General features: G+C 46.9%; 1 protein-coding gene across 1 annotated transcript in view; it reads left to right on the plus strand.

The window, feature by feature from the left end:
- Nucleotides 1–22,350, plus strand: part of TRAF5 (TNF receptor associated factor 5) — a 579,796-nt gene extending 557,446 nt beyond the window's left edge. The window contains exon 11 of the mRNA XM_069608517.1: nucleotides 21,056–22,350. Coding sequence (XP_069464618.1) covers nucleotides 21,056–21,633 — 578 coding nt within the window. The 3' untranslated portion in view covers nucleotides 21,634–22,350. The remainder of the gene's footprint in view (nucleotides 1–21,055) is intronic.
- Nucleotides 22,351–25,832: the final 3,482 nt, after the last annotated feature.

Here is a 25,832-nt window from a genome sequence, read left to right on the forward strand (position 1 = left end):
AATACAACTCCCCATCTATAAGAATAGCGAAAAAACTACAACTCCCCATCTATAAGAATAGCGATAAATGGGGAGGTCATGGACAGGGTAGAGATAACCAGGGGAACCAAACAGGGATGCCCCCTATCCCCCCTCCTGTACGCCATCTTCCTGGATCCACTTCTAATTACAATCAGGGAATCTACCCGGGTAAGGGGGATCGAGATGGCAGGCAGACAGCACAAAGTAATAGCTTATGCAGATGATATGCTGCTGGCCCTTGAAGACCCAGGGAGGACCTTACTGCAAACCTTAAAAGAACTGGAGGCATTTGGGGAGATCTCTGGACTAAAAATAAACAGGAAAAAAATCAGAGATATTGCACTTAGCAGGGAAAGAGAGGGACACTGGAAAAGGAGGCAGGTTTGTTAGGTCTAAATATAGCCGAGGAGGGTATCAAGTACCTGGGTTTAACACTCACACACAAGGTGGACATGCTATATAAGGGTAATTATCCCCGCTCCTAGCACGAGTGAAGAGGGACCTGGATCGAAGGTGCCCGCTACTGGTCTCTTGGTGGGGTAGAATTCAATCGGTGAAAAGGAACATACTCCCCCAGGTGCTGTGCTACTCCAATGCCCTCCCTATAACAGTCCCAAATTCATTCTTTAAGGCACTGTCAAAGGCAGTCTCGTCCTATATTTGGAACAGGAAACCCCCAAGGGTCGCCAGAGCCATCCTCACGGCACATATCAGAGCAGGGGGAATGTCACTCCCACACTTTAGAAAATATTATCGAGCAGCGCAACTATGGGTCCTGAAGGAATGGCTGGGGGAAGACCAACAAACGATATGGGTAACCCAAGATAGGGCGGTCGCCAGAACTCCCTTGGAGGACCTACTATGGAAACACAAGCAACCCAGTCACCCAAATCTCTGCATCAGCGAGGTCATGAAAACCACTTTGGATGCCTGGGATGAACAAACACAGAAGGGTATAATGACCACACCGCTAGCCCCTTTCATGCCCATCTGACGGAATCCTAAATTCCCACCGGGACGAGATGGATGATAAATAATTTAACTACGGAAATCACAATGTTTGCAAAAGTAACAAATCAAGAGATATGCTGATAAAATGCTTAGAATACAATTTCTTTACACAATACATGTACATTGAATATAGTGCAACTATTATTTAAAAGAGCACATTGTCAGAGAATGATTAGTGAAATACGGATATGACACCTGTAGATCCTTGCGTAGCCCAAAGCATTTCAGTTTAAATTGCATTCATCCTTCGATGCATCAGAAAAATATATAATTGTGAATGTGAAACACTTTCTGTGACTGATGTGGAAGATGATGGAGTCTGTTATACTTTCACCAAGATGTAGAAAGCGATTTGAAATAGCAAACATGTAGGCTTTGAGCTAGTTTCCAGTGAGTATGTTTCTAGTGTGAACAAGCCACGAGACACAAACGCGGATAATAAAGTGAGAACTGCAAAAGTCTGTGTTGATATGCACTGGCGGCGAGAGTGTCTCTTTGTTTTTCAATCTTTGTAACATGAGGGATAGCCTATAATCTGGCAGGACGTGAAGGCTAAATAGATAGTTTGTACAAGGGGGTGGTCCTGTCCTCGAACACTTGTACTACGGTGGATTGTTGTAGTGACAATTTAAACACATCTCCATATTAAAGTTTAACACATCTACATAAGTATGCATCATTGAAGGGAAGTACAAATCCAAGTCCTAGGGAGAAAATGATTTCAGTGACCTTTATTAAATAGGTCGCAAGTTTTAGACATTGGTGATTCAATGTAAATATGAAAAATTAAACATGTATTGTAGTGTTACCAAGGCCTTACAGCAGATCCTATTTTTAGGTTCCTTTAAAGCACAGTGCTGTGTATATGTTGATTGTGACTGGGATAACATATCACTAGGTTGACAAATATGATGCAATATTTGGTAACACTACAATACAACACTGCACAAGTATAGGAGTGTGTAGGTAACACACTATGCGTATTTTGCTAATGTACTGTTTTGATGAACTATTGGTACATTTCACAAAAGTCACCTTTGAATTTTGCACTGTATGGACTAAACAGGCTAAATTGAGTGACTACCTGTCACCACTGGACATGTCATGCTATTTAAATATGTACTAAATATTTCGAATACATGTACCCTTGTTCCAGACAATTCACCAAGTGGGTGACAAGGTTTATTTTCTAATTTCTTTCCATGTTTAATTTTTCATATTTACATTGAATCACCAATGTCTAAAACTTGCGACCTAATTAATAAAGGTCACTGAAATCATTTTCTCCCTAGGACTTGGATTTGTACTTCCCTCCAATGATGCATACTTATGTAGATGTGTTAAACTTTAATATGGAGATGTGTTTAAATTGTCACTACAACAATCCACTGTAGTACAAGTGTTCGAGGACAGGACCACCCCCTGTACAAAATATCCTTGTTTTTCAATGGCTATACGTGATTACATAAAGGCAATGAGAGAGCGTGTTTCTCCTGCGGAAACACAACTCAACAGCTGGGGCGTGTGCTAAAGTTTGTGCTGTAAGTGCTGTCAAAGAGAACTCGACTGGGTCCGACTGGCCATTACCACAAGATGGCCTTGGAAAACATGTCTGGCTCGAAGTGGTAAAAGCCTGCAAATGTAAGTGATGATCCGTAGAAAACACGGTTACACTACATTGCTATGAGTTGCTCAGCAGGTGTACAGATGATTCTTTTGTAATTGTTTTATTTTATTAAAGGTTTCCAGTGTTACATACATTGGTAGCCCACAACTTAAAAGACCCCTTTAAAAACGTCAATAACAATGTATAACATCATCTGTATAAAATTGGAGTCCTTCCGAATGTCCACTCCGTAGCCGAGGGGGGGAAGCCTCAGGTTTTATATCATATACAGAAAACACAGCCCAAAGGTTCACCAACAGCCTTTGTCTGAGAGGATCTTTGATCCCCCCCCTTGCCCTATGGAATGTCTCCCCCCTGGACACGCTCCCTCTCAGTCAGGGACCCACCCCCATGTAATCCCCACCACTGTCAAGGAGGGGTGAAAAGTTTAATCAAAGCCCTAATCGTAGTAGGCGTTCCGCTATTGGAAAAAAGTAGAATTTCAAGGTAGACCATCCCTCCATCTCATCCCTCATCTGCTTGCAGTACTGGTATTGATTTCACAAGCTCTTCTGCTTTTTCGGAGTCCCAAAACATATATTCCTTTTACTTTCACATAACTCCGAGTTTGGCTGGGCACAAAATACCTGATTTAACCCCTCGGGCGAGAAATGTCTTCTTCAAATTATTCAAAGCCTTTCTTCTTTTCCGTCTCCGCTGTAATGCCTGGGATGATAAAAATCAATTTTTGATGATATTCATGTTTTTCTTTCTCTCTGGCTGCTGTCAGGTTCGGCTTCCTATCTCCTGTGTCAGAAAGTTTGAAGATAAGCGTTGGGACAATTTCAGAGCCCCTCGATTTGTTATTCTCACGTTGTTTAATTCTGTACCACTCCTTAATGTGCACAATAATCTTCCTCTGTATTGAGGCCCAGCACTTCCGGGAGCCAGGTGGCTGCAAACGAAATCGGGTCATCGCCTTCAGCGCCAGCTGGGAGGCCCACTAGAATAAGTTGTTTTGCCCGGACCACATTCTCTAGGTTTTCCACTCTCCGGTCTAGCGCTAAGGTACAGCGTTACATCACCCCCAGCTCCTTACCTTGCTGCTTCACTGTTGGGATTAACTGAGTGCATTCATTTTCCATTTCAGAAGTCTTATGCTCCAAAGTTGATGTCCTGCTGTCCAACTGAGGCACCTTTTTTGTTTTTGTTTTACATTTATAAAGCGCTCACAGAGCCCGTGGGCATCGAGGCGCTGGTACAGGAATTGTTTTTTTTTTTCTTCTTAGTTGCGTAATTGTTTTTTTTGTCTTAGTTACGTATTTATAACACGCTTAAACACCCAGAGGTTTCTAAGCGCGGACCCGGGGATCGAACCTGTGTTGCTTCGTGTCGTCTTGCTTCCAAGACGCGCATGCTGCCGCTGAGCTATCCTCCTCATTCAGGCAATCAAATTTGCCCTTGAGTCGTTGGGCAGTTTTATCACTGTGGCCCAGCACTGCCATAAGGGTTTCCTGAGATGGCGAGGAGGCTCTGGAGGAGTGAGTGGAGATAGTTTGTTTACTTGTTGCACCCTGTGGCGCGAGAAAGTCCCTATCAGGTTGTTTCCCTTTTCTTGACGCCATTGGAGGAGCTTATTGTTCCCAACACTTCTGTTGGAACCTGCACTGTGCGCCTTTCCAAAACATCGTTCTCCACTTGTTCTCTCACCCCGGGTACAGCTAGCATGCTCTATGAAATGTACACTGCGGCTTGCCCTTTCCTTGTGCACACCCGCTATGTCACTTCAACCCCCACCAGTTATGGACCGCTTTCTTCCTCCAGTCTCTTAGTTTAAACACAGACAACAGTAACTAGTACTGTCTCCTGCATATGGTAGAACGGAGATGAGGGAAATCATCAGGGATGGCAACGGCATACTCTGTGGTTCTGCACAGTGTTACTTGAGCCCTGCAGCCCTCCTTCACTATTTGCATATACCCCTTTCTGCCCCAATAGCCTCTGTGTATGCTTGCAGCTTCCTGCCCTGCACCGGAGGTAGAGCCTTCTAGTTGGAATTATGGTGGGTTCTCATGTTGCAGCTACACTCATCCTCCAAAGGGCACACCATGTGAGAAAATTGCTTTTTCCTCCAGCCCTCCAGAGGCACTCCTCCTGCCACTGACCGCATGGGTGCCTATTTTAGCATGCAGCTCTGGCGTATCTTCCAAGGTCACTACCTGCAGGCTACGGATGGTTGGGTTGTGCTGGGCGTTCCCTTTTCATGACGGCACGTTTCCAGAATCTCCCTGGGCTTCTCTGTGGTCGCTGAGGCCACTCCTGGGGAGCATTGGCCTATCATGCGGCTTGGGTGACTGCAGCGAACAAGGTAGAAAGCCACCCTGTGACAATGCAGACTCCCTGACAGCGCTGCCGGCCTTTCCCCCGTTTGGCTCCGATAACTCCACTTCGGCTGAACGCAGCACAATACAAATTGTCCCTTCCGCTCCCTGCTCCCCAGTGGTTCGATCAGCATCCGTTAGCAGAGGGGCAAAGAGGTATTTTTTCTTAACAGAAAAACAGCTTGTCACTGGAGCTCTGTCGGTTGGTGGCCATCTTCTTTGGGCTCCAGAGCACCCCCCCATACTGATCAAGCACCCCCCCATACTGATCATTGATTGAGAAACAGTGGGATTGTGTTGTGGCTGGTTCCCAGTAAAGAACAACCTTTGTCTTGCTCTGTAGAGGCTTGTTTGAAACCGAGCGTTGCACCTGGCACTCTGAAGCCTTGATATTGAAACTAGCCCTCTATAAAGTCACCAACATTTTCTGCGGGTGTTGAAAATGCTCCTCCCAACTATTGCTGAAGGCAGCTATGCCATTCAAATATGTGGAACGGATTCTTGTATGATTCTCCATTCTCTGAAAAGTGGCAGGAGGATTGTTTATATTAAAGGCCATTACCCTGAGCTAATTGGTACAAACATGCTAATATCAAGAATGCTCCCTTGTCATTGGTAAGTTCTGTTAAGGAAATTGGATAGTAAACAGAGGGCAAGTAAAAGGTGGCCGGGATGTAAACCACTTCAATTTATCAACTAGCACATAATCTTAGGGGATGGGTGAGTCTCTATTTTGGTGACGGTACCGAGCCCCCAATAGGTCCATGCAAATCTCACATCTGCAGTCCCTGACTTAAGCACTAACACAATAGGACTTGGCCAAAGACTTTGATGGGTTCATTCTTCCTTTGGTCCAATATCTTGGCAAACTCTGCATTGATGTAATCCCAAAGCTTGTCTGACATCCTTTCACTGTTACCTTGTAGAGGCATGTTATCTTCAGTCTCAATCTCATGCTTACATTGTAAAGTGAGACCTGATGTCACGGGGGGGGCCTGCAGCAAACACTCTGAACAAATTGTGACTGTCCTCCCTCTGTCTGGTTGTTAGTTCATTGAAGGAACTTTAATTCCTCTGCTTTATCTGTGGGACTTCTGTTCAATAAGTTAGGAAGAGGCTCAGTCTCCCTTGTCCTTTTGCGACATGAACAGCCGGGGTGAAAGCTCCTTACGCCTGAGGTAGGGGTTTAACTAATCAAAAGGGATCACACTATGGGCGTTCCTAAGTTCTTTTTAAGTCAACCAAGTAGGTGATCACGTTTGTTTTGTAAAAGGGCCAGCCCACTTGTTCTGCAAAGCCCTGGGCTTTGTTTGCTCCATCACAAGGACCTCCTGACAACTATTTAAGTTGGCATTCTGATCATACCATGCCTTGATTTAAGCCTAACCAGTCTGCATGTTTTATTTCACTAGGTGCTGGGTCACCTTTTACCTGGGGACAAGCACACAGTCCCACCACATCAGCGGTTGAACTCTCATTGTTTCCTTTCTCCCCTTCTTTGTTTAATGCACATGGGCCCTCACTGAGTGACCAAAACGAATCTCAAATGCTGAGAAACCCCCATTCTTCTAAGGTACTTCTGTATTGGAAAACAGCAAGCATGGCAGTAGGAGGACCCACGTTCTCCTTGGGGAGTCTTCTATAGCACCCTTCAAGGTTTTTAACAAATGACAGAGGTGCAACTAGACCATTGTTCAGGAGGTGGTAGGAATTGGAAAAACTTCCAAACCAAAAACTTGCTTTGGCCTCATAGCCTTCATGGAATGGGACATGAAGTTAGAACTCCTCTCATCTCTGCCTTACTGTCGACCCCTTGACTATCAAAGGTGTGACCCCTTCCCCACAACTTGCAGGGCTAGGACAGGTCCTTTTCCCTTTCAACTGGGATTGGCAAACAAATGACAAGTCAGACCCCTTTTGCAGTAATTCTCTACTTTGAGTCCCATGTGGGGCCAGTAGAAGTAAGGAACGAGAATGTTCTGCCTCGAGGTGACCTGCCATGGGCCTTATTTTAAAAGTATCAATACTTATTCCTATCGTGGATTTTAGTCTCTGCTTTTACTTTCAAGTGTTCTAAATGATCAGGTTGTCTTCATTTTGTTTTTTTCTATTGAGTCTTGCCTTTCTCTGATATGATATTTTTGTTAGTAGTTCTTAAAGTTCTCTTGATAACCACTTGTGCCACTGTTTATTTGAACAGCAGTTCCTACCATTCACTTTGCTTATTAGTCATCATTGTTCTACCATGCTCCTCAAACTCAACATCTTCTGTGGTCTTCTTCTTTGTATGTATTCCCTAGCTTCTCTAATGGCGTCACATGATCATAAAAAGGGAGAAAAGACCTGTTTCTCTGATCTTGGTGAATTAAATGGGGTTACCTTATCACCCTGCCTTCCTGATATATCCTGTGGTTCCCACAGATTACTCTTTAGGCAGGGACTATATGATCAAGGCCCTCTTTAGCAACCAACTCTTGCAATGCTCGCAAGTCCTGCAGGTTAGATTTCAGTGCTTCCACCTGCACCTCAGCCAGCTGCCCTGCAAGGCACCTAGTACTCAGTTGTAGATGCACCTTTTCTCCTGTTTGAACGCACATATGGTCATGGTTGCACAGTGTCATGCCAAGTGACTAATTTGCCAAAGGTGACCTGGTGGTCTTGTCTCCTATCTGATAATAAGTATGGGATTTTCAAATGTCCCTGTAGGCCCAAAAGCCACTCTTTTGGCTATTTTACACTCTTTTAGTAACCCTATTCCAGGGACTATACCACATGGACCAACCAAAGGCTGATCTACCATTGTTCTACTAGCTTGAATAGCTTATGTTCTTTGACTATTATTGAGGACACTGTTCAAATATTCATGAGAGTTCTTGGGAACTAGAGTCTGTATTTGACTCAATGGTCTGCAGCTGCGGGACTCTTTGTGCCCAACAACTTATACCTATCACGGTACTTAAACAGGACATCCATTCAAGAGGTGCTACAACATACACACTTTAAAAAAACAATTATGAGCCATGAATCCATCGATTAAAACACTTTGCTGCTACAGTCAGGGGATGATAGCTTAGGGGCAAAGTACTCGCCTTGGAAGCCAGACCACACAGCAACACAGGTTTGAATCCCGGGTCCGCGCTTAGAAACCTTTGGGTATTAAGCACGTTATAACTAACTTATCATATATCATACACTCACACAAGTTTTGCAGATAATACCATCCTTGTTCTTAGGGTCACGATAACCTCTTAGATACTGTGATGAGGTGCCAGCCTGGAACTGCTGACATCTAGTGGGGTAAGAAAGGGGTCCAGGTGCCTCCCTAAGCAAGTGGATGATAGGCCTGGGGGGTGGTATGCAGAATATTGTGGCAGGGAAATGTCACATCAAGCCTAACGATGCTGCCCAATTGTTGCCCACCCCCCTGACTGTTTCTTAGTGACTTTATATTAGGGAATGTAAAATGTTGTGAGAGTATGGCTACACTGGTTCCCTGTCCTCATGATGTACCAGGAATCTTCTCATGTTCTCACAGACACCACTTACGCCACAGGCCTAGATGCTCATTAGAGTCACCGCAAGAGTTAACTTTGTCTGACGTTTTTCCGCTCATGCTCAGCTCTCATCAGAAGATGTAGCTCACCCTGTGTTAACTGCCATGTACAAAAGCTGCCTCTGTGCCCATGCCCTTTAACTCACAATAGCATTTATCATTGGTGTCTCATCAGCTGCCGCGAGTCCAGCGAAAGGCCTCTGCCCGTGCCCATTTTCGTGACCCGGCTCTGCTAGTATTTACAGCCAAGCCGTCACATCCTCCATCAGGTCCTGCCTGTTCCTCGCCAGAGTCCTTCCACAATTGTTGCCCACCCCCCTGACTGTTTCTTAGTGATTTCGGGGGTCTACAGGCGAACCTTAACAACTAGGCAAGTCTTGGTAATGATTAATGTTCACTTCTCATTCAGCCCTGCTGGCGTTGCACTGTGCAGCCATCTTTACCAGCACTTCCCGCCTTTATGCTGCATGATCGATTCAAGACGCCTGCTCCTGTCCTGCCCAGACAGGTCTAGTCTGCTCTCCTTCCTCACACACCTCATTATATACTTAGGGAATGTTTCGGTTGTAAGGGGCTCTGTGCACGCTGAGAGCAGTTCCTTTGTGATGAGAGTCCGAAGCCTGCAAGAAGGAACCCACGCCGTCAGTCAGGAAGCGGTTACCATTAGAGATACAAGTCTTTTAAGGGAATGTGCTTCTGCAGCACAAAACTAACATATGGCTCATAAACCCGTTTCCTCGCCATTACCTGGGCACCGAGACACTATTAACATTCCCATAATATTTGGTTAACAAGTTTGCTGGGACAGCAAAACCAAACAGAATTATTTCATCCCAGCGCTTCAGCAAGATCACATTGTGCACACAAACCGAGAAAACCTGATTACATGAACTGCTCAGCGAACCAATACAGACAGCAAAATCACACTAACTTTGCTAGCCAAACGTTTGGGGGTATTTCGGCAGATTTACCACCGGAATACAGTCAAACTTGTAATGAGGCCCAGTTATTAATTTTAACTCCTGGGCAACTTAATATTTCTCAACCAATATATGTTCTGATATTAAATGTCCCCACATGAGATTGCGACTCAACTGAGCCAAATCTGACAAAATTAAAATAACCAGAGGCACGAGACAGGGATGCCCACTCTCCCCCCTTATCTTTGCCCTATCAATGGAGCCATTCGCTGAAAGGATCCGCCTGAACCCAGCAATACACAGGCTCACGGTCAAAAAGGAGTCATACAAAATAGCACTATATGCAGACGACGTGCTGCTCACCCTCACTCGAACAACGGAATCCATAAGGGCCCTATGGCAAGCCCTCAAGGAATTCCGAGCAGCCTCAGGGTTCACAGTAAATATCCACAAATCCGTGGCCATGGGCATCAACCTCCCAAAGAAGATTAACAAGGGGGGTCCTGGGAGTGCCTCTGCCAGACATTAGTCCTGGTTACGAGAGACTTACCCAGGGTCTTTAGCTCACTATCTTTCACAGAGAAGAAATGAGGTCCAACCAGACCGAATCACCTGTCTGGGGATGCTGTTGGTACTCTTGTTCAGAGGAGAATTGCCTAGCATTTCGGTGCTGAACTGCCCCAGGGCAGGACAAAGACTGATATGTTTGGGATATTTCTTCTCTGTGAAAGATAGTGAGCTAAAGACTCTGGGTAAGTCCCTCGTAACCAGGACTAATGTCTGGCAGAGGGACTCCCAGGACCCTCCTTGTCAATTTGCATAATTAAGTACTTTGAGGTCTCACCCTAAGTTACTAGGGGAATCCAGGCGTGGACCCCTTGCTCACTATTCTTAGAGAGGCACAGTTCCTCCCTACTGATGAGGTCCAACCAGACCGAAACACGTGTCTGGGGATGCTGTTGGTACTCTTGTTCAGAGGAGAATTGCCTAGCATTTCGGTGCTGGACTGCCCCAGGGCAGAACACAGACTGATATGTTTGGGACATTTCTTCTCTGTGAAAGATAGTGAGCTAAAGACTCTGGGTAAGTCCCTCGTAACCAGGAATAATGTCTGGCAGAGGGACTCCCAGGACCCCCCTTGTCAATTTACTAAAGATTAAACAGACTGGAGTCACGAACTTAGTAGAGTCTCTATAGAGAGAATCCATCCTACACCCAGCAACAAAGGAATTTTGAAACCTTGTTGTATCGCCAACGCTGAATAAAGCAGTCTTCCCCCTATCACTCCCAGACATCCCTGCCCCCACCCCCCCTAGTTGTTACTTTGGACTTGTACTCCGATGAAATCTCATGATTTACGATATCACAGTCATGTTTTCTGATGGTTTTTTTTGTTCTGTTGCCTTTTCTTCTCTTAAACATTATAACAAGTGGAAGCCCATGCAATGTTCGTAACGTGTATAGCTTGTTATGCCAAAACAATAAAAACAATGTTGGAAAAAAAAAAATCTCGAGATTAGACCCAATTCTAATCAAAGATATACATCTATACTAAATAAGATTTTCCACCCTGCCCCTTCAATGTTATTTAATTAACTTGTTCTACCTACATCATTTAACACACGATTCATGTTAGTCATTGGCAAATTTGTATTTTATTTTAAATTTGCTATCTGTGACAATATTGTGGGGCAGATTTGACAATGTTCTGTGGTACTATAAAGGTATGAATGTGCTGTGATAACTCCTTTGTATTGGTGCAAAGCCAATGGTAGATAGCAACACACACAACCTTAACCCCTTGTATTTTGAATATCTTACAAGGGCGGGTCAGGACTGTATGTACTCTAGGCAAATAACGTAGCAAATTAAAGTCTCTTCTTAACTGCCACTACTGTCTCACAAATTGGAAAAGACAAAAGGAAGGCTTGCACAATAGCTTCTGCCTGGCCCGACTCGTAGATAGCTTATTCCTAGTCTCAAAGTTCCTTTGGAATGTATCAACACAGTTCAGTCTTCTCAAATAGGTTGTAGGTTAGAATTGCAAATATCCTCTGTATTGCTACCCCCAGACCCCCTTTTGGAAAAGATTTCTTATTTTACTTTTCCCAGATTTATACAAGTGGTCAGACCCCTCCCTCCCCCACCTCCAGGGTCACTTTAGGCACACTTCCACATTCAAGGCACTAGGAATCCCCAAAGTCAAGTGGTTCTTTGGTATGGTTATTGGTTCTCAGTCCAATTCACAAGCCTAAGGCTCCTGCTCATTCAGTTATTACAGGTTCCCTTTACTTAGATGTCTTTGCTAGCCTTGTGACACAGCATTCATACTCTTCTCAATGTATTCTTGGGACATAAGCCCATCGACCTTACCACTTCCTCTTATTTTTGTTGGCTTTCCCAGACTTGGCAAAAAGCACACTTTTCCCTTTTACTCCTTTTTACATAGGGATTGTGCCCGTCGGGTTTTCTTATGCGCTTGTTTTGTTGTGTGCTGGGGACTTTTCCAGGCTTGATTTAAAATGTCCATATCTCTTTCACTTGTTTTACTTTGGTCATATACCTGTTCCATTCTCTTTGATTCTCGTATCTTTGTCGATGTTGGTACTCTTTGAAACCAAAGTTTGTAGTCCTCACTGGCGTCCTCTCTTTGGGTGCATTTCGCTACCCTTTGGTGCGTGCCTCGTCAGCAAAGGCACTTGCCGTGTGGAGCTCGGGGTCTAGGCTCCCTACCTTACCCTGGTCATGGCGTCGGGTTGCCGGGCACCAGCCCCATCACTGTCCTCCAACGGTCATGCCACCAGGAAAGATGGTTTCTTTCCGCCTCTTGCTCGGTCGGAGCACCCATCTCTCAGCCTTCAGCAAACGGGTCTCACTTCTCCCATACCACTGCTGGCTCCATGGCTTGGTGTAGCTCCGCCCCTCCGGGACGTTGGTTCCACAAAGGCTCGCCTCTGCGTGGCAAGGATTCTCAGCCCCCCGTAGGAGTGTCTCTTTCCTTAGGAGATCTCTCTCCATTCACTGTTCTTCCTGTGTTTAAGTACGTCATCACAATCGAAAAGGGTGCACCCTTCTTCCTTGATGGCAGCGGTCTAGCATTACATGCAGCCAACAGGGTGGAAGGAGGATCACTGTTATCTGTAGTCAAATTATGAGAACAAGCAAGTTTTTCAAGTCCCATGTAGGCGGACAATGTGTTCCTGTCAGGAAGGTTCTCATCGAACTGGGACTACTTCTCCCCTACAGGTGGTTCACTCCCAGAGATGTCACAACTTGCCCAGACCCTAAGGGGGTGTCTTCTGAAGTGGACTCGCCTCCCTAGGCTCCCCACTGGAAAGAAGAGACAAATTGACCAGATTTGTCACACCTCAAAAAAGATGTTTTGCGTTGTGGGCAACCAGGGGCATCTCATGAGATGGCCCTTGTTTCGATCACCACCTATGTGACTGGCCACACCTTCTCATTCTCCTGGAGCTCCAGTAGTTATTGGGGTGTCCCCTCCCACAAGGGATAGTCCTTGGTCCCATTCTCTCCACTCTTTGTTTGATAATAATACTCAAATCCCGCACCCCAGAGATAGAGGCATGGGGGCAAATGGGGCTCTGGCATGGTTGGGCCAAGTGACTGATTCAGGGTCAACTCAAAATTTAAGCCATTGCCTATATAAGGCCTGTCTAAGGGTGCAGAAGTACGAGTGTGACACAATGGTGGCATGGTGGTTGGTAAAGACTTTTATTAGATGAAAATGAAGGAGGAAAAACCCTAACTATTCTTGTGCTTTGAACTAAACTATGCAACTCAGGGGTTTTTAGCGGCTCCACATTGAGACTGTGGTCTGAGAGGATGTCTCTTCCTCAGTTTATAGTGCTGTTTGTAAACAACAAAAAGATTCCAGGTTTCTTCAAAGCACACTTCACAAGAAATGTTCCTTTTTTATCACCCTTGTCTTCACTGTGACTTCTTCAGCATATAAGCTTCTTCAGCTCTTTAGCCTTGGGGATGAGTTCCTGGCCTCTTGTCCCAGTTTGTGGTATTAGGGGGATGGCTCCCTCTGCCTAACCTTTCTCAGGTTTCTGGTTGCTCAAGTCTCTGTAGGGGGATTGTCTCCCTTCGCCGGCTTTCCTCAGGCTTCTGAAATAATATAATACTTGCTGGGGAATGTCTACCGTCCCCAGGCTTTTCATTGCCTTTTCAAATTACGCAGTGGTTGATGGGGGAATGTTTCCCTTACCCTGGCCTTCCCCAGGCTTCTTGGTAGTTAGTGTTGTGAGGGGTAATGGCTTCTCCCCCTGGTTTCCTTTACCTTTCGTTATGCACAGCCCACCTGGCTTATCACTCTGCCAGGTACTGCGACTATGAAGAGGTACTGAGAATCTTTATTTTCTATGGGTGCAGGTCCCAGACTCGCTTCTTTTGTGTGGCCCTCCTCCAGGATAGACTTGGTTCACTCTCCAGCCAAGTACTACCGTGTGGCCCAAGGTATGCAAATGTCTCTTCCCCCTATATTAGGGTCCCAGCTATGTCTTCAGCTTTCTTGTGGGTGCAGATCCCAGACTCGCCTTACTTGTGTGGCTTTCCCTTCTGATAGGCTTGGTTCACTCTCCTGCCTAGTACTATCCTGCGATTTAAGGTAAGCCAACACCTCTTCGGCTTGGTCCCAGATCCTGTATTATTGATTTGACTGATTTAACATAGTGTTACCCGGGGCTCAAGGGGTTAATGCTCATGAGCCCCCTCCGTTGTAAAGGCGGAGTTTAGAGTGGGCAAGGGAGTTATGGGGCACGTGCGCAGCCAGCGCCAGTTCCTGCTTGGTTGTAGAAGAATAAAGAAGTTCCTCCTATCTCTCCGTGTGTGCGTCCTTCATTGGGCCTAGATCCCTAGGCAACATTTGGCGACGAGGATTTCTCCCGCACACTGGAGTCCTCCTCCTGCAGCAGCCCGCTCGTGGTGGGCAACCCAGCGAACCTCCTCCTCCTGCTCCACCTCCGCTCAACACGGCACTCCGCCGGTTCCGCCTCGCCGGACCTCCTCCACCGAAGCTCCGCGGAAGCGATACCGCCCACGCCTCCGTCCTGTACCCTGCCTGTCGACACCTGGCCGTTGAAGAGGCCTGAATCGGCAAAAGCGGCGGACTCCCTTTGCCGGGCGCCGGGTGCACGTAGGCTCGGCCTAGGCCCGACTACCTCGCCCCACGCGTCGCCTACGCACGTGCGGGCCTCGTCTCCCAGGCGCCATGAGCACCTCCAACCCTGGGTCCAGCCAGGGCTCTCCTCAACTGCCGCGGGCGGCGAAGTCGATTCAACTACGTCTGCCCCCGCCGTTCACCATGACTCCTCAAGCCACCAAAGGCCCCAGGTGGACCGACTGGATGGATGATTTTCGTCATTTCGTGAGAGGATCCGGCGACGGGGACTCCCCCAACATGAGAGACATTTTCCTCAACCTGGTAGGGGGGGAAATCAAAACAGTTGTCAAGGCCATTCCGGCCGCAGACCAAGATACATTTCCCAAGTTGATTGGTGCGTTGGACAGACTGCTGATTATTGAGGTCAACCGGGACTATGAAAGATATTTGTTCAACCAGTGCACCCAACTCCCGCAAGAGACTGTCGACGAATTCATCACACGTCTACGAGTGAAAGGGGCGAACTGCCAATTTGATGCGTTCTCGCTAGAGGAAGCCATTCGACTGAGGGTAATCGAAGGGTGCCTCTCCCCCGCACTCAAGAAACAGCTACTCAAAAAACCGCTCACCATGCCCGAGGTCAGCGAACTTGCCCGCATTCACGAGAGAGTGGATGCGCAGGCCTCAGCCATGGGACACTCCAGCAACCCTAAAGCAGATACGGGGGAACTTGTGGCCGCCATACTGCCCCCCCGTCAAGGCGACAGGGGCCCTCAGCCATACAGGCCGCCGACACCCTCTTCGACGTCCACCCCGCGTCTACAAAGACAGTGCTACCGCTGCGGGATGTCCTTCCCCCATTCGGGGTCCTGCCCGGCCCTGTCCCAGCGATGCACCAACTGCGGGAGAGAAGGACACTTTCACTCCGTCTGCAGGGAGGGCGTACCTTTTCCGATGCGACCCCAGGCGGCCCCCAGAATGCTTTTCCGGCCGCAGCCCCTGCAGTACAGTCAGCCTAGACCATACCAACAGGGTTTCGGGCAGAGGCGCTACGTTCGAGCGATGGATGAATACCAAGCGGCAGGATACGCCCCACCGTACGATCAGGCTGATCAGCCTAGACACTTCACAGACGAATATGACAACCCTCCTGCAGATTACAGGCCTGAGACCCTCTACCAAGAAGACCAGGCGATGGCCTACTACGCACCGCAGGACCAATACGACCACGACGAGTTTGTGAACCTCATACTCGATAACAAAGAGGCCAGGGAGGCCCCGCAAATCCCGCTCAAGATGGGGAACTGCCAATTTCAATTTATGATTGACTCCGGGGCCACAGTGAACATCATGGGTGAACAAGACTATGATCGTATACCATGCCCACCACAGCTCAATCCGTCCCGTTCCAGAATTTTCCAGTGGGGAGCTGCCACCCCGTTACAGACGGTGGGCCAATTCACCCAATGCCTTCTCCTGAATGGGCGGCAAGTGGATGCGACCATTCACGTGATACGGTCTCTCGCCAGGAGTCGATGCCTCCTCAGCTACCACACGGCGTCGCTTCTGGGGCTGATCGAGATCCACGTGAATGTGGGAGACGTAATCACCGCCGCAGCGGCCTACCCCAGCCTGGGGAACGCTGTAGGATCGATAGCTTCTCATCAGACTCAATCGCTCATCTCACAAGAAGACATCGTGGGTGCTTTCCCCAAGCTATGCGAGGGGCTAGGAAAGCTCCGGGGACCCCCCATCAGGCTCCACATCGACCCCGACGTACGGCCAGTGCCGCAACATCCCAGAGGGGTTGGTTTCCACCTCCAGGAGACTGTTTCGGAGGCACTCCAGCAACTGCTCCATGACGGCATCATCGAACCGGCGACGGGGCCGACGCCGTGGGTGTCCCCCCTCGTGGTAGTACCCAAGGAAGGGGGAAAGATCCGGTTGTGTGTGGACATGAGGGTGGCCAACACGGCGATTCAACGGGAGAGACACCCGGGACCATGTATCGAGGACATGATTGTGCTGCTGAACAGTGCACAAATGTTCTCCAAACTGGACCTAAATCAGGGATACCATCAGTTGGAGCTCCACCCTGATTCCCGGCCCATAACCACGTCTGCGACCCACGAATGGCTTTTCAGATACCGGAGACTGAACTTTGGAATCTCATCGGCCGCTGAGATTTTCCAGGAGGCAATACGCCAGATCATCCGACCTATAAAAGGGGCGCTTAATTACAGCGACGACATTCTCGTCTTTGGATCGTCCAAGGAAGCCCATGACAGGGCACTTCACGACACTTGCGAAGCCCTTCAGAGAGCCGGCCTCACGCTTAACATCTTGAAGTGCCGGTTCAGTAAAACGAAACTCAAATTCTTTGGACACATCTTTTCCAAGGATGGCATGATGCCCGACCCCGAGAAGGTCGAGACGATCTCCAACCTCGGCGAGCCCCGGCAGGTGGCGGACGTCCGCTCGTTCCTCGGCATGGCAGGATACTGTGCGAGGTACATCCCCCACTACGCCTCCATCACAGACCCGCTGAGGAAACTGCTGCAGAAGGAGTCGTCGTTCGAATGGACACCGGCCTGCCAACAAGCCTTTGCGGACATCAAGCAAGCCCTTGCGGAGGCTCACCGTCTAGCATACTTCAACCCGCTGTGGCACACCGAGGTGGTAGTGGATGCCAGCCCCGTAGGCCTCGGTGCCATCCTGGCCCAGACCAGTGGTGCGGATGTTAACCCCAGACACGTGGTTGCATACGCGAGCCGAGCGCTGTCGACGCCTGAACTAGCCTACTCCCAGGCCGAGAAGGAGAGCTTGGCAGCGGTCTGGGCGTGTGAGCACTTCCACAACTTCATAATCGGCAAAAGGTTCACGCTGGTCACCGACCACCAGGCACTTTTATCACTGTTCGGGAACCCGCACACCAAGATGCCACCGAGGATTGAGAGGTGGGGCATCCGCCTCCAGGAATATGATTATGACATTGTACACCGCCCGGGGGGCGACCTCAACCCCGCAGACTACCTCTCCCGACACCCCGTAGGGGCCCCGCTTGCACGGAAGGGCGACGTCGCGTATGTGCAGTACGTGGCGGCCCAGGCGCTGCCTCCGGCGCTGTCCCTTGAAAGGGTAGCGGCCGCATCGGCAGCAGACCCAACGACAGCCCTGGCGATTAGCCTCACGACGGCCAGCAAGTGGAAAGATCACCACAGAGCCATCCTAGCTCACCCGGGGGTGAACAAACAAGAAATCGAACGGCTAACCCGTGTACATGGTGAACTTGCGGTGAAGGACAATAATATCCTGCTCAGAGGATGCAGGATCGTCATCCCCGCCACACTCAGGAGCGAGGTGGTCAGCATAGCGCACGAAGGTCACAGAGGAGCCGAGAACACGAAGAAGCAGCTCAGGTGCCACGTGTGGTTCCCCCTCCTGGATGTGGCCGTTGACGAGTGGGTAAGGAACTGCCACGCCTGTCAGTGCACAGCCCCTGCAGAACGTCCGCCCCCACTCCAACATACTCAAATACCTGATCACCCATGGGAACGAGTAGCCATGGACTTCTACGGGCCGACTGAAGCGGGTGACTACATTTTACTCTTCATAGATGAGCACTCAAGGTTCCCGATTGCCAAGGTGGTCAATTCCACGGCGTTCACTCAAGTGGCGGCGACGATAGAAGAGGTCTTCAGTGAGTGGGGGATCCCCAAGTGGGTCAAGTCCGACAACGGACCACCATTCTGTGGACACGAGTTTGGAACACTGGCAGAGCACCTGGGGTTCAGGCACATGAAGATCACACCACGCCACCCCCAGGCAAATGGAATGGCGGAGCGCTTCATGGCGTCGATCAAGAAGACCCTACAGAGGGCACGGCTTGACGCAGTCGATACACACCAAGCGCTATGCCGCCTGTTAAGAGACTACAGGAACACTCCCCATGAGGTCACAAATAAGACGCCTGCCGAGCTCATGTTCCGATATGAGGTGCGAACCCGCATCCCGAGAAGTACGGCGCAGGCAGAGCCGGCCGACCATGATCTACTCCAGAGAGACGCGGCGGCAAAGGAAAATGCAAGGCTCCGTACCGATGCACGGAGAGGAGCGGTGCCGCCGGAGCTCCAGGTAGGAGATGAAGTTCTGGTGCAACAGCCGGTGAATAGAAAGACAGATTCGCGGTTTGCTCCAAGCCCCATGAGGATCGTTGCAGTGAAAGGTACAATGGTGACGGCTGAAGACCAGAATAGGACCGTCACCAGAAACTGTCAGCAGTTCAAGCAATATGCAAGAAGAGAAAACACAGAAGGACCTCAGAGGGCACTCTCACCAGAACCATGGAGGCAGAGGGATGATGAGTGGTTTCCCCCGGAAGGAGATCCCGGGGACATGGGCCAGAGTGGGGCGACTGAAGAGGAGCCAGATCTTGGGACTCGAGGTGAGAGGCCGAGACGACTCATAAAGAAGCCGATGAGACTTGTTGAAGAGTGCTGAGTTATTGTTTGGACACAGAGTGTCAAGTTGATGTTTGGACATATTGTCCGGGGGTAGTGTTACCCGGGGCTCAAGGGGTTAATGCTCATGAGCCCCCTCCGTTGTAAAGGCGGAGTTTAGAGTGGGCAAGGGAGTTATGGGGCACGTGCGCAGCCAGCGCCAGTTCCTGCTTGGTTGTAGAAGAATAAAGAAGTTCCTCCTATCTCTCCGTGTGTGCGTCCTTCATTGGGCCTAGATCCCTAGGCAACACATAGGATCAAGGAGGGTGGCCTGGAAGTGCCAGTTATTTCACTTATATGCATCAGTTATTCATACTGCTGTTTTATCTTGTTGTTATTGCAGCTACCCTTTGCAAGGCCCCACTATCTGCTTCTGATTGTGCCAGTTCATAGGAAGGCAGGGAAATTGACTTGCACAGTGCTGAATCTTGCCTTCGCTTAAAACCTGCTTCCTGCAAACATGATGGGCGCTAACACCTCCTAAGAGCCCCGTGACAAAGTATGGTTATGACGTAAGAAGCAGGTGTGAAATGTAATACTCGTGCAAGGCCCCCATGTATGACGGTTCATTATTTATGTGGGTGAACCAGGCATTGAAATCCTGTGACACAGGGCCCTCCATTGCTGCCCACCCGTGCCAAAAGTCAAATCCAACCTGCACTGTTGTGACAGCACTGCCAGTCCCCTCTCAGCGTGAATACTGTCACCAGCCCCAGTGTCAACGTCCCCACATCCAGGCCAGTTTTGGGGTTATTTTGAGGGATGGAGGAGGCAGGGTGCCAGGTATGTGTTTTGTATTATTTGTGGGGTGGGTTGGCAGGATGACAGTTAAGGGTATTGTGTTGGGGGTGGAGTAGTGCTATTCTGGCTGCGTAGGGGAAGCTTTAGATGCCTTTGTTGTGACAGCCTTTGAATGTGCCTTACAGCCCCCACCGCCCCTTTCATTGGCTACTGACAGGCTGCTCTGCTTACAAAATATTCCATTCTAAGATTTACACGGCTATTCTTTTGTTGGCTCAGTTTGTGCTAGGCTCTAAGACCCAAGCCAGACCCTTTGCTTGGCTCTACCCATGAATTCTTTGGCTCATCTTCCTATACTTGGAACTCTCCTCCTATTTCACCAATTGTCTTTCTGTTATTCATCACTGGAAGGCTATTTTGCACAAAGCGTTATTCCTTTGAAATGAAAGTGATGCATCCGGGCCTCTATTGCAATCCTCTTATTTCATTTCCACATGATGTCCTAATACCTCCCACCAAGTTTTTCAATTTGGGGGGTCTTTCTTGTAAAAGAACTTTAAACTCAAACAATGCATTCTTTCCACGGCTATGCTTAATCTGCTGAACATCTGTACATTAATTTGCCATTCCACCTTTCACTCCACTGGGGGTTAAATCACCACTTCACTTCTTAACAGACAGGATGGATTATGACCCCCCTCTTCTCCTTTCTGCCTCTAAGCAAAGTACTAAACTTTGTTACCTGTACCCCCTAACCCAAGTTCCTCAACCACTAGCCTAAACTGCTTCCATATTTGGAAGCTCGATGTTCAAAGCCACTCACTTCCCAAATGTGTTCTCCTTGTCTAAAACTATATCCACGGGCTAGTACACTTACCACCATAAAACCTGACTGACTCAGTCTCATTGTCCTTCGCTCCCAGGCCCTCCTCCACTGTAACCCGCCCACCCGGCACCTTCTCTTACTCTTTGCTCCTTACCATTGGGCAACCGTCACCAGGTGACAGTCCCACTACTATTAGCTTCAATATTGCCCTCAAGAATCACCTTCCCAGGCTCTGCTCTCAACATCAGCCACCACGCGGCATATACTATTCTGTGCACAGTGGAATGTGTAGTTGTACATTACTTTAAATTTGAATTTGCTTTCTCAAAATGTTCATATTGTAACTAAATGCCATTTTGTTTTTCCCTCAAGCTGCCCTGGAAACCCTCTCTGAAAAGCACAGTGACCACCTCAGTGTCCACAAGGCACAACTGAGCAGCAATGAGGAAAGATTTAAGGTTTTGGAAGGTACGTGCTACAATGGGAAACTTATTTGGAAAATACTAGAGTATAAGAAAAAGAAACGAGAAGCCTCTGAAGGACGCATTCCATCTATATTCAGCCAGCCTTTCTATACCAGCCGCTGTGGATATCGGTTGTGTGCTAGAGCATACCTGAATGGAGATGGATCAGGCAAAGGAGAATACATGTCTCTATACTTTGTGGTAATGAGGGGGGAGTTTGACTCATTGCTTCAGTGGCCTTTCAGGCAGAAGGTCACACTGATATTACTGGACCAGAGTGGGAAGAGAAATCACATTGTGAACGTCTTCAAAGCATCCCCAAACAGCAGCAGTTTCAAGAGGCCAGAAGGAGAGATGAATATTGCTTCAGGATTCCCACGATTTGTGTCACATGTTGTGTTGGAAAATGCCACAAATTCTTACATTAAGGAAGATGCATTGTTCATCAAAATTATTGTCGATCTTACAGACTTGGAGGAGGTATAGTCGATCTTGGATATCATGGTTAGCCATGACAATGAACTCTTATATTAGTGAATATTTAGTTTACAAATATTTATTGCTGAATTTTATATACGAACACCAGCCAATACATAGCCATGCCGATGTGCTAGCTTCCTACTACATCTTCTATTGTACCGTGAGTCTAGTCTTTTTTCATTCTCCAATCACCATGCATATGTAGTGGACAGGCCCTGTTCGTCCAGATATAACAAATGGTTATTTATTCAAAACAAACATTTGTTTTTTTAATTAAAATTTATCCAGTTCACCAGTGATCCCAAAACACAAGCATCTCATGAGTATGTGCCTACCTATGCACAGAATAGTAAGATACACTCCGGTTTTCAGGCTACCCACAGTACAAATGTATGTGAGGAATGTACCTGCAAAAAAACCCAAGAGAGATTATTTGCATATGTGTTGGACAATCTCAAAACCCAAATGAATATGCCTATTTGGTGGATTGGTGAGAGCAGCCGCAGATTGGCTCTGTAGCAACGGATATGCTCCTTTTTATTCCAGTAATTTCTTCTAAGGTTTATAATTTTCCGGAAGCAAACATAAATGACTAAAAATATAATTAAGCGGTATCGGAGCTATCAATCAAAAAACTTTATTGCACATTTTCAGTGTTTTCAGTGCATGTAATGGGTGTTCTTTAAACAAAAATAAACCTTGCCTTAAATATTTTTTTTAACATATTACCATGCCTGCATTTAATACATTAATTTAATAACGCTTTTTCATGTATGTTATGTCAATGAAAGATTTCATTTAATCTTACAACAAATTATGATAACACTAATACATTTTGAATATCCATGCTAAACTTTGTTTATACATATAATCATGTTCTTTTGGTTTTCAGTACATTTTTAATTCAATCCACGCATTTCATCATTCAGAACTGAAAAATATCTGTGCAGTTTAGAAAGTAGACACATTTTTCATACCAACTTTCATTATATGAATGTTTTAAATGGCAATGAAAAGAATCACATTGCAGCATCTCAGAAGGTATATGTTCCAGAAGCTGGAACCTAAACTGAGGTGGAGACAGTTGAGGGTAAAGAACCAGTGGGACAACAAGCTATGTACATACTGGCCGAAACATAAAAGGTAAAACCTACCATTCACTATCGACGAGGGGCCCATCAGCTGCAGGTCGCTGCCCCACCAAAGAGGTGACAGGACCGGAGCAGGTAACTCAGAGAGAGAGAGGACCTGATGGACACGCAGGATCTACACCAGAGGGCTGCAGATGTGAGCTGCGTTCAGAGGAGGCCAAGGTGTGGGGCTGCGGCTGGAAAGAAGGGGCTACCTTTAAGTCCAAAGCTACCCCATCCACAAGCCATAAACATGCCTGCGTGGCGCGCAGAGGGTTATAGAAAAGCCCCCTTGTGAGTATCCGCGCCCTCAGCGTTGCTTTCCCATTTCCCAGCAACGCATGTCAATGCACAAGGAGGAAGCAAACGTGGCTCAACGTTGCAAAGCAACCTGTATAAACAAACAGGTTATGCTACCACTGTGAGGATCTCAAGTGAGTCATCACAAACGGAATGGTGAGTCCCTGAAAAGAATAAGGAAGAAAGGAGTGACAAGCTGTAGTTGTACAGAAGTGAAACACACAGTTCACTGGCTACACAGAAATTAAACAGAAGTGAGAACATAATCCAACATCAACATGCAAGGGGCATCACCCCCAAATTTCTTCTTACCTTAACAGGGAGAGCTTATCATACTATGGAAACAATGGAAAAGAAGTTTTTGAACATTATGTTCGGGCTGTACAAGTCACCAACTATGCATCTGACAGGAAGAAACCCTTACTTATACTTTGGCTGATTATGGTCAGGAACAATTTAAAAACCTGCCCCGATTACACAACAAGCCCTGGGTCTCAGTGAATAAGACAAATGCATCGCAATGTTGGATAAACATGAAAGAAAATGTAGTATGTAGCATTATCTAGGAGTGATACCATTTTGGAAAAAAGGCTCCAGTAGATGGAGAGACAGTGGAAAACTATATCACAACATTACAGGGTCTTGCCTCTTTTTTGTAAGTTCGGCAGCAACTTGGAGGAGCAACTGAGAGATCAATGTATTTTAGACTGCAAAGACAGCACAGCAAGGTGAGAGAAGCCATTTGGGCATTAGCTTTAGCTGATGTATTGAGTGTAGCCAAAGAGGTGGAACACACCAGCAAGAACTTGTGTTCAAGAGCTTGAAAAGAACATTTCACAGGTTGATGGGAAGGTATTAGTCGTGCAGAGTGAGAAGACTGAAAAGAAGAAACAATAAAACTAAGAAGCTCAGCAAAGTAGAACGCAATGAGAAAAACGACAGGAGAAGGTGTTTCCTGTGTGGACATTTTTACCACATATTAACTATTGATGCATGTCCAGCGAGCAAAGTCTCTTATTCACAGACACGTTTTATAATGGCAAAACCCCATTGGAACACACTCTGTGAATCGGGGCCAAAGTGTTTTGAAAGATTTGCAACAAAAGAGCACATTTTGCTAAATGCTGCAGGAATGCTAATGATACCACATATTTCATGGAAGAACTATGTGAAGAACTCGATGACAGTAAGTTTGCAATTGCCGGTGCCTGGGATGTGGTAACAGCTGTTGACGATGATGACGCTGACACAGAGAAGCCCATGGCAACTTTGCAAGTGGATGGTGTGTGCAATGGTCATTGATTCTGGCGCCAAGTGCATTCTAAAGTCTTTGAAAGTATTTAAACTAAGGTTTGAAGAGAATGTCGAACTATACAAACAGGGAGTCCTAGAGAGGGTGAACGTGTCTGAATGGGTGTCTGTTAATAGTGGTCAGGAAACAAAATGGCAATCTCAGGTTTAGTGTAAATCTAAGGGCGCTAAACAAATGTGTTATGCGGAATCGGCATCTCCTGCCCAACATGATGGAGTTTCTGAATAACATAAGAAGCACAAGATAATCTCCACTTTAGACTTAAAGTCTGCATATCACCAAATAAGGCTGCACAAGCAGTCAAAGAATTTGACTGCCTTCATCACACCAGTGGTATTATTTCAATGTGCTTAAATGCCTTTTTGACTTATTTCCGTGGCTTCAGTTTTTCCAAGAGTTACGTATCAGCTCTAGCAAGGAGAAGAAAGGGATACTGTAAATGTGCTGACTTAAAAATCGGTAAGAACATAAGTGATAGCATAGGGTGCTTAAGATATTATGTGAAGTAGGGTTAAAATTGAGCAGCGAAAAGTGCAAACTTCATAAAGAATAAATACAGTACTTGGGTTATGAAATATCCAAAGAAGGTATAAAACCAAAAAGTGATTTGGTTTTTAACATAGTCAGCATGCCGAGCCTAAAAAACATGTATTGTCCCGATGTATTGTCGTTTTTAGGCATAGCAGAACACTATTGAAGATGTATTCCCAATTTTGCCACGTCCACTGCGTAAATCAGGAGACTGGCAAAAAAGGGAACAATGTTCTAGTGGAGTGCAGAATGTTAGATTATAAAAAATATCAAGCAAGCATTAGGTAAGGCTCCATCGTTGGTGAGTTTTGACTCATCTGAAACGTCTGTTATAGCAACTGATGCAGCAACTATGTTTTGGCGGCAGTATTGACTCAAAAAGTGGGTAATGATGAGGGCAGTATGGCATTTGCTTCAAGAGTACTGAGAGATGCAGAAAAATATTATTCTACCATAGAGAAAGATCCATTGACTTTAGTTGGTCTGTGAATACATTCCGTCCTTTTCTGTGGGGTACACATTTCCTTTTGAGGTTGGATTACAAACCTTTAAAATACATCTTGGATTCAAAAGGTCTAGACAGGGTATTATTTCACATTGGAAAATAGATTGCAGGGTTACAAGAATACACCTGGGATTTCAGATATGTTCCTGGCAGCAAAAACAAGCTGGCAAATTGTTTAGACTAACACAAGACACATCCCAATAAGCCATATCAAAACGATGAGGAGGATGATGAAGTTTTGTGGATTGAACATGGAGCAGTGCCCAAGTAATAGTAGGATAACAAGCTGACAGACAGTACAGCACTAATGAAGGTGAAAGAGGACATATAAAGTAATAAGGTTAACACACAATTGCTAACAGATCTCAAATATGAGGCCCTTTGGATGTTTAGGATGGAATTACAAGTATCAAAAGGTTTGGTATTT

This window comes from Ambystoma mexicanum, chromosome 4q, assembly GCF_040938575.1.
Source record: "Ambystoma mexicanum isolate Mex_15411 chromosome 4q, UKY_AmexF1_1, whole genome shotgun sequence".
NCBI lineage: Eukaryota > Metazoa > Chordata > Amphibia > Caudata > Ambystomatidae > Ambystoma > Ambystoma mexicanum.